Source organism: Homalodisca vitripennis, chromosome 2 (assembly GCF_021130785.1).
Source record: "Homalodisca vitripennis isolate AUS2020 chromosome 2, UT_GWSS_2.1, whole genome shotgun sequence".
NCBI classification, from domain to species: Eukaryota; Metazoa; Arthropoda; class Insecta; order Hemiptera; family Cicadellidae; genus Homalodisca; species Homalodisca vitripennis.
The window spans coordinates 132384054-132400571 of record NC_060208.1 but is presented as its reverse complement, the minus strand read 5'-3'; the positions used below and the strand labels follow the sequence as shown (position 1 = coordinate 132400571).

The 16518-nt window shown below is 30.3% G+C and overlaps 1 protein-coding gene and 1 long non-coding RNA gene across 2 annotated transcripts in view; one reads left to right on the top strand and one right to left on the bottom strand.

The window, feature by feature from the left end:
* LOC124354747 (COBW domain-containing protein 1-like) overlaps positions 1-3045 on the bottom strand; it is a 225382-nt gene extending 222337 nt beyond the window's left edge. Inside the window, exon 1 of the mRNA XM_046805418.1 lies at positions 2719-3045. Within this exon, the coding sequence (XP_046661374.1) occupies positions 2719-2899 (181 nt within the window). The 5' untranslated portion in view covers positions 2900-3045. The remainder of the gene's footprint in view (positions 1-2718) is intronic.
* A 7239-nt stretch (positions 3046-10284) lies between these two features.
* LOC124356335 lies at positions 10285-16233 on the top strand. The gene is made up of 3 exons (XR_006921852.1): positions 10285-10526; positions 13200-13273; positions 16198-16233. It is a non-coding gene; the product is annotated as an uncharacterized LOC124356335 (long non-coding RNA).
* Positions 16234-16518: the final 285 nt, after the last annotated feature.

Genomic DNA, 16518 nt, shown 5'->3' with positions numbered 1-16518 from the left:
TAAAGTTAGGAATTTATTTTGACAGATAAATAAATATTTTATGAATGGCCAAAACAAGCCTCAAATATATAAAGTTAATAAAATACATTAAATATTTCTATTTTGAAAACTGTGATAAGAAAACAATTTAAGCAATCATATTAAAATTAAGTTTCATATTGATTCAAGATGATATTTTAATACATTTTTTATTTCTAAGTACATTGCACATGGAAAAAGAAGTTAAGGAGAGAAGGAACAGGCATTCTAACTGCTTCATAATGACATGTTAACAAATATTATTTTTTATATGTGTCAAATGACATTTAAGTTTTAATAATAATTTCAATTCAATTAATCAAACAATTAATTGTTTAATTTACTTTTATTTATGCATTGGGAAAAATAAATTGTGCACAAGCAATGATAACCTTATTTTTTATGATTTTTGCCCTTAAAATGGTATTTATTTAACCAGAAATCTCAAAAGTACTATTTTAAGCATTTTTTTAGATAGCAGCTTAACATCTGGAAAATACTAGAGATTTTATCTTCCTTGCAGTATGATGGCTTTCCTTTGGCACAATTAATTGACCCTCCAGACATCTACAAGTCATGCCTAACAATTTCATTTAAGTAGGGTCCTAACTCTAATAGCCTGTTGGTTGTTTGTTACCAGTAATTCGAGTCACCCATGGTTACCACAGATCTCTTTGCTATATGAGTAAACATCTTTGAATGGTTTGGGGGGAATGGGCCATGGCAGACTGGATACATTGAGTTTTTTTTTTTCAGAACAAGCTTTGTCCTTGCTAAGGAAATTTTTTTAAGGAAATAATTTAAGATTTAATTATAGATTAAAATTGAAACTGGAAAAACTATATGCTATATACAGACTTTAGAGAAATATATTGTCTACTACATTTCTTTCATTATTAATGAGTTTAAAAGATAGCTAAACATGATCTTGATCATTAAGTAAGTACATTATTGTATGCATTCGGGTATATACGAGTAATATATTATGGATCGTGTTATTTGAATATACACCTGCCATAGATCTATACAGTATTCTCTTACCTAAAAAGATTTAAGAGTAATGTTAGAATTCATGAACAATTAACAGAGAATTCATGGAGAACAATTTCGTCAAAATGCAAGAAGTTATAAATGTTATATTTGTTATAACATAGTTCCTAAATTTTCATTTAATTTATTAAGTTGAGAGAAACCCATTTACATGATAGATCTGTTTATCTTGGAGATATAAGGCATGGATTACAGATAATTGGTGTTTGTTTAGCAGAAACAGAAATGTAAAGGTGTGTGTTTTCCCTGTCAATTTGCTGAGCTTTAGGGTAGCCTATCACTGTTGCAGGAAACAGACTATATCGATACTTTTATATCGATTGATAGTCTAGGATTTGAGATGCGAATATTAGGTATCGATGATTACATTCTTCGATATAAAAAAACCGGGTCCGCTTATCGTACCCTACCCCAGTCCACTACAGATAAAAATAAATGTTTCCATAAATTACACAAATTGTATCAGTAACAATAGTTATTATAACTCTGAAATGAATAAGACATTTCAAAATTACAAGCGCAATCATATGGAACCGGGCATCTGATAGCAGCAAATACCATGGCCAGCACAGAAGTATATCAACAGCGACTCAAAGGGGTAGGGTACAATAAGCGGACCCGGTTTTTTATATCGAAATTGGTAAACAATATTACTTAATCATAACCATCGATATAATCAATCGATACTGAGATACTGATTAATTATTTTGAACCATTATCTTAAATAATCTACATCAACAGCTGTAAACACTTTCAAATAATACTTGTACTGTAATATTTCAATTATTTATAAGTAACATTATACTATTAAAAATGACAGTAAGTTTTAGAAAACTAAACGACAATGCTTTGAAAGATGATAAGACATGTTTTTTGTGACTTCAACATGGACTCGTACTGAAAAACCCATTATGTGAAATTTGTGGGAAAGAAACAACTGTAACTGTGAGAGGAGCAAATATGGTCGTCTTCAGTTTTCCTAATTTTGGTTATAATAATTTGTTTGATCACTGTAAATATTAAATTAATATTTTAATTTAAAACATATGATTGTTATTGAGGAATATAGATACTTTTATATCGATTGATGGTGTAGGATTTGAGATGAAAATATTAGGTATCGATGATTACATTCTTCGATATAAAAAAACCGGGTCCGCTTATCGTACCCTACCCACTCAAAGTAGTACTACAGAATAAACTAATTTTTTTTTAACTATGTCGGTTGAACTTATCAAATAGAACAACTCAGGCTTTAATTTGAGTTGAATTGTAGTGTAATAATTTTCTGCAAGTTTCGAGTACCACTGGCAGTTCCAAAAGATTGGTAGGGATCTAATCAGTTGATGGCAGCTGGTGTTAAATATAACAATGTATAAAATAATGCAATTTTGGACTCAGAAATTAAAACATGATTGAAATAGGATATATCCTCTTGACATTATCCCTCCTAACTCCTAGTGTGTATTAGCTGCCATTAATAATATAGCAAAGTGAATAGAATCCTATTAAATAATTAGTTATTTCCTATAGTTATAAATTTGGTGTTATTAATACCCAAGACTTGGAAGTAGCCTAAATTAGGAATGTTTAATTTTTATTGTTATTTCAGAATAATCTACCCATTATCTAAATATTATGATAAAATACCTTCTCCAAATTCATTTAATATCACTGCTATCCTTTTATTGTGTTGCTCTTTCAAAATGTAATTAAGGAGTGTTGTTTTTCCTGCACCCAAATAACCTGTAATTATTGTTACTGGCACAGGTTTATATTGAGCAGGAATTAATGAAGGTATGTCTTCCTCTGATGAATTCATGTCTGACATTAAAATCACAATATTTTTATTCGTATAGCTACAAAAACTGTGTATTAACACTGAACTATTATAAGAATCTAAATGAAGCTCGACAATTAGCTCTTTGAGGTTATAACTTCATAACATGTAACCAAACAAAAACATAACCTAAACTAAACTAAACGGAGTGGCTATATGCCCGGTCACCGGTCTTGGTTTCAAAGAACGGGAACGACTATGACGTCACAGACTGTGACGCCAAAGGTTTTGAAGTAGCTCTAGCACTGTGCATTGTTATTAAAACGGCGGGCTGTAGAAAGTTTAGTTTCTTTTGACCAGTTGAAAATTTTTATCAGTAATAAAGAAAGTACGGACCATATTCAATTAAGAATAAGTGATTCGAGATATGCTATATACTTTAAAACTGTACCAATATCCCTTCTATAAGAACTTACAGTCCTGCTAAAGTCCGATAGTACATAAGTGATTAATAAAAAAAACAGTAGCAGTCGTGGGACTGCTGCCGATAGAAGTGAAAACGGAACTATTAAGTTGAGAGTAATTAACAATACGTTATAGTAGCAGTACATCTGTAATTGTAAATGTGACGCGTTTTTAATTTTCCAATTTTAAAATCCACGAAAAAATATTATCAAATAACTAGAAATCTATTTTACCACGCTACTAAGATAAATCGTATACCGTAATAATACTCATTTCATGATGAAGAGGTTAAATATTAAAAACATAATTAAAATGAATAATGCTAAATTTTAAATACAAATATTCGTAAAAATATTAAAAATGTTTAAAAATATATTCGTTGTTTTCATTATTCATTTATCTGTATAAAAATATGTTGTAATTGCTCAATATTAATAGTTTAGTTAAACATAGAATACAAGTGAGTGAACAACAGTGAGTTGAACACCGTTGTAAATAATACAGTTATTGCTACGGATAAAGTATATAATTGCAATAACAATTAAACCCACAATATTTTTAAAACTAATAAATTAGTTAAATTAACTTGGTTCTTTCGTAAAGGTATTTTTATTGCACAATAAACTAATTTATTGAGTTAATACGGTATCAGTGAGCCAATGCGCCAACTACAGTTTCCGGCAGAAACGTTCACTCATCACTTCATACGCTACTACAGGCTAAACTAAACTTCCAATAAAAAATGATAAATTACAAAAAAATATTCATCTATTTTCACACAACTTTCTCGCTGACAAATTTTGTCTGACTAAAAAAATAAAAAAAATCCTCGCTTTACTACTTTTTTCTTGTCATTGTAAACGCTATGTAAAATGTAAACAATAATCAAAATTATTTCGAAATTTTTTCAATATTTAAAAATGTAACCAATAGATTGCCAATATTAAGAGCTTTAATTTGACGCATCTTACAGAATTGTACGACATTGGCTTCACTTTTAAATCGCGAGAGGAAGCCGTAAAGGTCACTGATTTTCGCAGTCTGTTTGCATACTCCGCCGGGACAGTTTTAACACAGCGAGACTGACTTTTTCATGCAGGTTAGTAGTCCGCGGCCAAGTCTACGGTTAAAAAACACAGCGAGACTGACTTTTTCATGCAGGTTAGTATCATTAGCATGTCGGTGACGCGAACCGAACCGAGGATTTTACCCTCTACCAAAACGCTCAACGCGCCTAAAGAAGTTTTCACTTCAATAAAACTATTTTTTTAATCAGTAAATGGAAGAATTGATTTTCAAATATCTCAAGACGAGAGACTAATTTCCCTCTTACCACTTACATACAATATACAATGAAATCATAACCATTTGAGTGTTATTAGTAAATAAAACAAATGTTCCAGTTTATTTTATGCTATTAAAATGACATACATATTTAATATGACAAAAAATTATTTATAATTAATTATGATTTCTCTTATATGACTATTATTTGAAACACTCCAGTAAAATTGAGAGAAACAAAACTATATCTTAATAAACTACGAAGTGTAGATTCTGGTACATGGTTAATTTTTAGTTGTATATTTCTTCTTTTAAATTTATTTAAGCGTACAATTTTATTACATTACCGTTTCAAATACAATTACCAATGCATAATATGCAATTAATAAAATAGTCTACAAATCGTGTTTTTTATATTTCTAAGGCAGTGGTTAAAGGTGACAGTTATGGCTGCCCTTTCGTTACGTCACGTTTGACGTCACCACTCATTGCCCGTCTGTCTAAACTACAGACGGTAGCCGGCCATATAGCCACAGCCTAAACTAAAAGAATAAACAACGTTTTTCTATTTCACACAACACAGCAAACTACTTTTGCCATGAAACCTCAGAGCACTCCCCAGAACCTCTCTCTCTATTGTGGTTCCATATCAATAAAATGTTTTATATACTTGTGTTACTATTAATTATTATTTTATTTTTCTTAACTTGTATATCTATTTATCTTTTGTTGTAAAACTTATATTAGTCATAATATTTAATTGGTTCTTGTGAAAATGATAGTTTTGTTATATTATATATAGATTTGTTTGATACACATTTTACTCAAAAACAGGGAGAATATATTTAAAAAATAAAAATATATTTACCTATATGGTAAACTAGGTCGTAAAACATAGTAACTATAAAATTAAATACTTTTGGAGAATGAATCTTAAAGTATTGGGTTATGTATATTATAATAATATAGTGTCTTGTATTTACAGTTTTACTGCTTCCGATAATACAGAGAAATCATTTAATCAATAGTTTCATTTCGTTTTAATAATGATAAAATCCGTCTACTGAGATTAATAACAAATGCTAGTCAACAGAATTCTTTAGTAATGTGCTGACTTGCCAATGGTAGTTGCTATGTCGTGTCGTCAGTCAACATTGTGAACGGAGTTCCAGCTTTGATTGATTACTAAAGGCCATGTCACACTGCCGTGGCGTCGCGTCCGTCCATCCATAGTATGAACGTCCGCGTATGCCGCGACGGTCTCGAATCCCGTCAAACTACCAGACACGCGTCCGCGTCCGCGGCCAACGCCACGTCTTTCTAGGAGTTGCTTATGCATTTCAACTACTTTGAATTTGTTTAGTTATACACTGATAGTGGAATTAATAGTTTGTTATAGCTCTACAAAATTAATTTATTGTTCTGGAGCGTATTCATTAATAATTATTATTATCAAAATTATATTTTCATTATTACATGCAATACTATTTCTATTATGAACTTAGTAATTAGGACATTCAATACTTTGATATACCTCTTTAAAACTATTGGTTTTTATATATAAGATGCACTTCAAAGGATTATTTTGTAATTTTTGTGTTGGTGTTTTCAGTTTTTTAATAAGTCTTTATGTTTTTAAAATAAGGCCTATTTAATTTTGTTATAGATCAAACATAATATGAAAAATAACAAATAAAATGATTGCATATAAACATGACACCAGAGTATTCATTAACCCTAGAACTGGCGGTCATTTCATCCTGGAGTGTCGGGCTGTTTTAGAGCTTCGCGCAAGGTTTTTTTAAACAAATTATTAAAAATATAAAATAAAAGGAGTAGGCAGTGGCAAGAGCGCGCGGTGCCCCTGTGAGGGGGTTGGGGAGGTGCTTTATGCGCATGCGCGAGCCTTCGTAGCATCGCCGACGTCGGCCAAGGAGCAAGGATCGCTCCAGCCGCATAGCGCAGCAGACGGTGGCCGACGCGACGAACGTTGCGCCAGCGCCACGTCGCTTATGTCAGTGTGACTTGTCCTATTTGACAACATGGTTAGCGATTATTTTAAAAATCCATCCGCAGATGGACGGACGCGACGCCACGGCAGTGTGACATGGCCTTAAAACTAGTACGAAACATATCACTGTAAGCCTTGGCTGGCAAATCAACCGCCGTTTAATCGTTTAGGCCTAACATATATTGTTTAAACTTCATATGAGTATACAAAATTAGTTTGCAGTGACACTAGTATTAAAATTATTGATTGAGATTTCTTTACATTGCTAATAAGTGCTACAGCCCAACTGTCAGACTTGCAATAATATGTCTCGTAGCATAGTTGCACAACTAATAAAACCTAAGGTGCTAATGATATCTCTGTTTAACCGTTTCATAAACCAGATAAATATGTCGCCAAATATCATATTTAATTTATAGACCAGAACTCCTATTTAAAAAATGCTTTTAATAGATCAAGCATTTTTAGACACATGTATATTTGTTTTTTTAAACCTATTTTAATTTGTTTTCATTGTCTAAATACATGAAGACAACAAAACGATTACAATCATCAATGCATCAACTAAATGTTCGTGTATGGATATATAAAATTAGTTAATATTGAACTGACTGTGAGATGTATAATGTGGGTTAATATAATTAACTTGTATTAATATCGTAAGACATTAACACATTGACTACGGCAGACGCACCGGTGCGTACTAGATGGTTAATGTACTGAAGAGTACTCAGTATCCAATGTGATCTTTAGAGAAAATATAATGAGAATGTTCAAAACATGACTTAAAGTAGACTTGAGTAAAATAATCAATAATAGAATTTTAGTTAGTAAGTGTTTTAGTGAATAATTCGAAACTATAAGTATATATGACAAAATCAAAGAAACGTAAAAATCATTAAGAAGAATTGTTTTTGTTGTTAAGCAAATCAATAACTCATACCGTATTTAGATACTCGCAGGCTAATGAAATGAAATGAAAAATGAAAAAATGAAATGAAAAATGCCTTTATTTACAGAGGCGAAGTTAGGACTTAAAAGTCCTCTCTACCACTTAACATCCCTAATAGGTGAAGAAACGATACGGAATCTGTTTCGGAATTTCAATCTAAAAGCGTCTCCTGTGATTGATCATTTAATGTACGAAAGTCTTAAAATTTGGTTACAAAGAGATAAATCGAGCATTACTGGATTTCGTTTACATGATAATAAACAGTTGCCCTTTCCAAAACGCTAATATTGTCAGTTTTAAGCCTCTTTTTAGAAGGAGTGATGCTACACTTATTATTGGTCTTGATCATCATTGTAAACAATATCTAACCGGCTAATAAAACATTTGAAAATAATTAATAGATCTCTATATAATAGTAGTAGAAAGGTAAAATGTCTTCAGTAATTTAAACAACATTGATTTCATGTTTACACATAGAGGCAACTGAGATGATAGAGATTGCCAATGCATGTTTGTCAATTTATTAAAGCTTCTGATTAATAACTGCTGAAAATTTGTAAATATTTTCTTTTATATTCTAGAAATGCTGAAATACCAATTGGCAAGCTTTCTACTCGGCACGTTAGAAATTTAGCAATCGATTGGCTGAGCTCGTACTTGTAAATAAGGTGGTTGTAATCCTGCACAAAGCCAAATTCAGAATTAAGTTCATCCAATCCTGATACGATTTTTGGTTTAAATTAATCTAATTTAAAAAAAAAAAAAAAAAAAAAAAAAAAAAAAAAAAAAAAAAAAAAAAAACAGTAGCAGTCGTGGGACTGCCGATAGAAGTGAAAACGGAACTATTAGGTTGAGAGTAATTAACAATACGTTATAGTAGCAGTACATCATACATTTTACCACGCAGTAAATCTTATACCGTAATAATACTCATTTCATGACGAAGAGGTTAAATATTAAAATCATAATTAAAATGAATATTGCTAAATTTTAAATACAAATATTCGTACAAATATTAAAAATGTTTAAAAATATATTCGTTGTTTTCATTATTCATTTATAAGTGAGTAAACACCGAGTGAACAACAGTGAGTTGAACACCGTTGTAAATAATACAGTTATTGCTACGGATAAAGTATATAATTGCAATAACAATTAAACCCACAATATTTTTAAAACTAATAAATTAGTTAAATTAACTTGGTTCTTTCGTAAAGGTATTTTTATTGCACAATAAACTAATTTATTGAGTTAATACGGTATCAGTGAGCCAATGCGCCAACTACAGTTCCGGCAGAAACGTTCACTCATCATCACTTCATACGCTACTACAGGCTAAACTAAACTTCCAATAAAAAAATGATAAATTACAAAAAAAAATATTCATCTATTTTCACACAACTTTCTCGCTGACAAATTTTGTCTGACCAAAAAATAAAAAAAAAATCCTCGCTTACTACTTTTTTCTTGTCATTGTAAACGCTATGTAAAATGTAAACAATAATCAAAATTATTTCGAAATTTTTTTAATATTTAAACATGTAACCAATAGATTGCTAATATTAAGAGCTTTAATTTGACGCATCTTACAGAATTGTACGACATTGGCTTCACTTTTAAATCGCGAGAGGAAGCCGTAAAGGTCACTGATTTTCGCAGTCTGTTTTCATACTCCGCCGGGACAGTTTTAACACAGCGAGAATGACTTTTTCATGCAGGTTAGTAGTCCGCGGCCAAGTCTACGGTTAAAAAACACAGCGAGACTGACTTTTTCATGCAGGTTAGTATCATTAGCATGTCGGTGACGCGAACCGAGGATTTTACCCTCTACCAAAACGCTCAACGCGCCTAAAGAAGTTTTCACTTCAAAATAAAACCTATCACGTTTCCAAATGTTACGGTACTACTCTTGTCACCAGAAACGGAAACGGAGCAACGGAGCTCTAAAATTTATAGTTATTCTTCAAAGTAAGTAGGATAGTCCAATTTTAACGGCTAATAACAAAGAGATTGATGGACGATTCATGGATTTTAATAAACAGTCCGATAAGATATTGGAAAAAAATCAGTGAAATTAATTTTTTCTACAATGTTTCTGAAAGCTCAGCATTACAGCTAATTAAGTTTGAGTTACCGTATTTCATTCTCAGTATTAAAATTATTCATATATTTAAAAATGTTGACTAGCTCACGTACGTATTTGAAAATGCACAGGCAGGATGCTAAATCACAAATCATAGAATACTAATCTTGTAGATTCTAATTTGTTTCATCGTAGACTTACTATTTTAGGTGAGAGTAAGGCCTAATTTTCCTGGCCTTCACTAAAAAATAAGAAGTTAAATTGTGTAAACGTTTTAAGAATGAAAAGTATTGCTACCCTTTATAAAAATATTTTGGCCCTTTATGAAGACAATAAAATTATTAAACCGTCTATAATGCATACAATGCAAAATATATTGCCACTTGAAACGTTGTGGCTGCTCAGTATTAAAACATTAATATTAAACAAGTTAAGTTCAGTCAACTTTAACAGTAATAAAAATAACAAACCTTTTAAATTTAATTAATAAAAATAAGGTCATTATTATAAAAATAAAATGGATTACAATTCTAAATACAAATTTAGTATAGTAGCGGTGTCTACACATTACCAAGCAGAATTTCTGCCACACAATCCCTATATGGATGTAAGGTTTATTCTCTTTTAATGGTGTATCAAGTAAGTACAGATTCATTCCTATATGAGGATTACAATAAACACTGTAGTATATGTCACTTTCGTACTCTATGGTTTATGTTACAATTGACAAGTTAGCAGAGCTGATTATACACATTTCCAACAATGAACATGACGTTTTGAACTGTCAATCCGCTAACAAATTTCTTTTTATCTATACAAGCTACAAGGAAAGCAACGTAAACCGGACACCTCAATTTGATTTTCAAACATTTAAAATTATCAGGTAAACAATTATTTTAATATTAAAAAATATTTAAATAAAATAACTTTATGCAGTTGCATATTTTATTATTTAACTGAATAATGTTATTATTCTAAAGTGAGGAGCTATTAAAATATTTACCTTATAGTACTTTCCAGTTAGTAGTCAATAGCTTACTGCTGTTTAGTGGACATTACAAATGGTTTCAGTCAACATTATGTTTATTTAATTTAATTAATAAAGCATTAATGAAACTGGTAACCAGTTGTATAGCCAGAGTCCAAATCAATTAGGTAGTTAGAAAATATTTCATAGGCAGTCAGGTTTTAGAGTGGATGCAGTATAGTAAGTGGCCACCATGACAATCAAATCTACAATTAGAAATATCTAAACTATTAAATATAAAAAACATTTGACATATAGTTAATCATAATTAATAATTGCTAGCTATTTTTATTTTACAGAATAGTGTTTAGACCATCTTAAAAGTCTATAACGTAATTCGGTTCGACATTATTATTTCAAATTAATTCAAAGTAAAGTTATGTGTATGGTATTTGGGGAATTGCTGGCTGGCCGCAAGTACAGTGGCAATGTATATGTTATTTGTTTCTACAATTTTTATATTAAAAATTCATACCTTTTACTTGCAAATACGCTTAAGTCACAGTAATATATTTTTACTGGAATAGCAACAAACAAATAGTTTACAAACCAGTTTGCAGAATACTATTTTGTTATTAGGTTTTCATCAATTTACCCAATGTAACTTATAATTATTAATCTATTCCTGTATTTTTTAATTATTCTACAATTTGGATTTTAAATGGCAAACTAGTTTAAGTTATAGGTATTGAAGAAGTATGGTTTTAAGTTAGATCAATAATAAATTGATGGTAAGGATTAGCTCTATTATTAATCCCAATTTGATAATTTACCATCATTCTATCTCTGGTAAATGTTAGCACTAGATCTGTCACATCGACACTTTTGTGTCGATGTTTATGGTACTGGGATCTGTTGCCCATGTGACATGTTGATAGCATTTTTTTATTATATTATCAATTTTATGATGGAATTTCCATTTATTTCGGTACCAATTGAAAAAGGAGGTTTCATAACATAATATTCTGAGATTTCATTTGCCTGGATGGGTTATGTATATTACTAAGAAGGTTTTTTTTTGTATTACAATTTTATAATGCATAATTCATAAGGTGCATTTTTTTCACATGCTTACAAAATTATTTACATCTCTATTTTCAATATGAAATTGGGTAACTTTGGATTTCCTTCAAAACATTTATGATGATAAAATAATGCTAAAATGATGTGTTTTTAGTGAAATTAAAAAAAATTCTTCAATATCTTGCTTGAAGAATTGTTAAAAAAACTAATTTATTATTTTATTTAACATAATCCTAGTCTACATTTCCTGAAAAAGAAAACAATGTTTAATGAGAGTAAATCTTGTATGTGTGGTAAACAAAGCTTACAAAATGCTGAAAACGGGATGAACAGTTTGATTATGTAACATGGTTGAGGTGTAGTCAAAAAAATTGTCTATAGTAATTTATCTTGCCCCGGTTTACATTCTGTGTTGATACAAATTATGTAAAACGGCTTATTTCGCGTTTTTGCAATACATTATTATATAACTTATATTTATTTTTTAAACTGTTTTGGCTATCAATGAAAACTGTAATGAGATTTTGTCAATGATCTCTGATTTTATATCAATAAAAAGTGTTAATTTAATTTGTTTGTGTTTAGATGTTAACATTTAGACAAAGGGTTAACCTTTTCGGAACTAGGAAAATAAGGTTTTTTTTGTATTTGACACAAACATTTATGTATTGTATATAAATTGTTACTTATGTATTGCTCTTTACAAATTTTCAGAACTCTAAAAAAATTAAAATAAAATACTGTAGTTCAGTCAAAATTTATTTGAAAGCATCAACATTAAACATGTATTACTAAAAGTATTGTAATTTCAATGTTTTGTAGCATATGTTATTACTTAGATAATAGTCTGTAATAACAGTGGCCAATTTTCCACAACCAATAATTAATTATGTTTATGGGGTTTCTTTACAAAAAGCAGGTAAATCAAATAATATTAATATTTATTTATCTGCTTATTATTTATTATATTTGTATATATTTCCAAGTATTTACCTTTGTTCACATTAATTTTTAACACGTATGTTTAGAAAAGCATAAAGAGTGGACAACTCTTGCAGTTTTTGTAAAAGTAGTCTTTATTCAGTGTTTTCCATTGCTATCTTGGATTGTACTCACTCTACCACTCACAAAAACGATTAATTCAACATTTAATGATTTTTCCAGTAAAAACAAACAGCAATGACAAGCGGTTGTGAACACTACCAACTTTTATTGTTTACAGCCAGTCTTATTTAATTCAAGTCCAACATAAATTTAATAAATGAATGTTTTAATATATTTTTCCTGTACAGCTGATCAATCGAATGTTGGGGTCGAAGGGTTAACAAAAATAATTGGATTTACACAGAGATCGTTATGTATAGAATCAACTTTGACAAATATACATATTATAAAGTCAGACCACAATATTTGTATAGAGAAACTTAGAACCTTTAAACATACCACTGTTATGTTGTATTTATCTAGAACTATAGGGAACAGGAATGATTAAGAATTTTTTTTCAGACACTCCATTTAAATTATTCCTCTGAATACATTGGTATACCAAACGAAAGAATATGGCCGATGATGAAAACCAGGTAAGCACTCACAAGTACACTTTTTGCATCATTACTTAGTTTTTATTCTAACTGACTAGGATGGCTTATTATGAGGATGTAAGTTTTAAGAAGATATTATTCTTATTACTCTTTCTTCCTTCAGACCAGGACGCAAGAGGCTTTTTTGGCTTATACATCAAGAAGCTAAGGAAATTATCATTGCGCTTAAATTGAAAACTTCTATGAGTGGGTCGTAGAGTAATAGAAATCAGAATAGGTACTGTAAAAGGAATTGGGATTGCCCCTTCTCAAGATCCTAAGTAACAGACACCACAGGGAGGGGAAGAAGGGTTGTTTCAGGTTGAGGTATGCCATCTTGGAAGTAGGGAAGCTAATGATTTGCTATTGTCCTACAAAAGTAAGCAAGGTATGAAATGTTCTAATGTCTAGTCTTGTTGAAATGACTTGACACAGTGTCCCACCCATTGCAATCACCAACTTCGCCCAGTAGTGTATCATAACATGAAATGATCTCTATTTGATTGCATTAATTTAAGTGACATTATAAAAAGAAAGAAAATCACTCAAAAATATATTGTATTATAGTTTTTGGGAAGGCTACACCCAACTTAACTTGTACACTGGACAAACATAAACCAGCCATAAGTGAATCCTTCTGGAGTTTTGAAATTTATTATTTAATCCAAAACAATACTATGATTAATATTGGACGTTTTACAGCACTGAGGCAGAGAGGAAATGGCAGTTAAAAAAAAATATATATATATATTCTAACATTACATAACATTTAAGATGATATTCTAAACTAGGATCTAATCACAGTAAGTTTAAGTAACAACAATAGCTGACCTCCAAACATAGAAAGGAGGTCTTGCTGTCATATTCAAATAAAATAATGCCATTAAAGTCTAGACTTAACCTTTTGATAACACTGGGAGCAAGCTTGAATACTCCTTCAACACACCAACACACCTCAACAGTGATTATATTTAACTGAATATACTTCTGTTACTTATACTATGAGATAGTGACATGTGTTACTTCTGGATGTCCATTAGCTTGCTCAGATATTAATCAACAAGTTTATTGGTTTTGTTTTAGAATATGAATTCAACTGTAGAAGTGAATTCATACAGCCAGAGATGAATCCTAACTGGGTAATCTCTGTGTAGAAAATATATATGATAAATAAAAACTGGAGGAGATTTCATTCTAGATGCCAGTCACTCAGTTTGGGTGTAGATAATAAGTCTGACTGACAATCAGCTTCAGTACACACATGGTCAATTTAATTTTTATTCCTCTTCCTTAAAAATATTGATGTTGGCAATCTAATTTAAAACATAAATTCAGTCAATATTATTGTCAGAAGTTTGAAAGAATAACAGTAAGGGCAGTTTTACGTTCTTTCATGTCTTTAATGTTTAGCTATGTACATGCTGATTATATTTAAATCTCTTTATTGGCAGAGTTGTAAAAGAGTTGGCAGAGTTGTAAATGTAAAACTGAAGAGTGAAATTTTGAAGAGCAGGCCAAACTTGGACTTGTATATATGTAATGTTTTACAGAGCGACAATTTGAAGCCATGTCAAATTTTCACTCAGAAAAAAAAGAAAATCTTCGATTTATTTCTTTTCCAATCTAGAAGTTTGCATAGTGATCTGAATAAATTTGTACAAGAAGCTTCACTTTTCTTATTATTCACAAACTCATATAGAGGCTGAGTTCTTTCTGTAATTTCGCCACACTACTATCATCAAATACATTTTTAGATTCTAGAATTCTTATGTCTTTTATATGAGAGACCTGGATGTTTGTATTTATTTCTGGATGTGATTGTAGGCATTTTTCATAGATTGAACTTTTTTATAAAAACTTTGAGAGATTGAATGGAATATACAAATTTTAGCTATGATTCAGTGGCCAATCGCTCACACTTTTCTTGTTTTTAGGTCTTATTTCTTTAAGTATCGCATTATTTAGTCTTTGGGACATTTGGGAATCTAGATTTCTTAAAAGATCTCTTAGATCGGTGGGATGTGAAGGTGAATGAGAGTCACTTTCCTCAAAGTATAATATAATACATTCTGCATTATTTTTTCTTATTTCTAGGTTAAGTACATTTTACTTTATCACAAGAGTTTTCACATTACTTTATAGGGTATAGAATGAATTTTTCAAAGACCAACATACATTCTAACAATGAAGTTTACATTTCAAAGTTAATTATACTTCAACCAACCCTAGGTTTCCCCTATTACTTTCCTCCAATTTTAATGAAATTTAGCATAGAGGTTGCCTTGTAATAGACTAAGAAAAATATAAATTAAAAAAATGTAGGCATTTTGTATTCTGAGAAAAAAGCTGAAGGTGCAAATGTGAAATTTTGCAGTATGCACATGACTTATATTACAAAATGCATAAATGTTCTACTTTAAATTCCTGTAATTTCACATGGAGTTATGCAAAATATCTTAACTTTTTCTGTGTTTAGTGAAAGTACTATGAATTTAACATAAGATTTTCCAAACATAAAATTGATTGCACCATCTTAAAACCTACAAATAACTTTATATAAAGTAAAAAAATGTATTAATGAAAAAATTCAATGTAATATAATTTGGTATTTAACATTATCCTTAAAATGTTTTATTGAAATCTGGTTAAATAAAAAGTGTAATAAATTTATGTTGGATTGATCCAACTATTTTGATCATTTGGGTATTGTATTTCCTCATTTACATTGTTTACTAAACCCAACCTTGTTTTAGTTTGTTTTTATTTTTACTAGAAGGATCCTAGAGAAATAATAGTCTGAACCTCATTTGTTAGTTTATGTACTCCTTTGTCAGTAAGGCCATTTTAATGCTATTGTATATTTGTAAACAAAAAATAATTTTCATGTTGACAACTGATGAATAATTTAGAACTTTATATTACAGCCACCAGATGACGCAGTAGTAGCAGAAAATCCTGGTAAGTCGCATAAGCTCTGTGTATATTTAGTTTGAGAATCCACAGTAGCCTGACAACTTATACAGCAACGATTATAAAGTGCTCCTTACATATTACTGTTTTTCATATGCCTTCTTATATTACGACTGTGGGCAATATGCAACAGTTCCCACAAACCTTAAAACAATATTTACGTTTTATTTTACCAATATTTCAAGCAGCCATGATTTTTTTAGTTTTGAGTTAGTGTCAACCCCAGTTATCTTAATTATCAGGGTCGTATTGTAATCAAGGTTTACAACAAATCT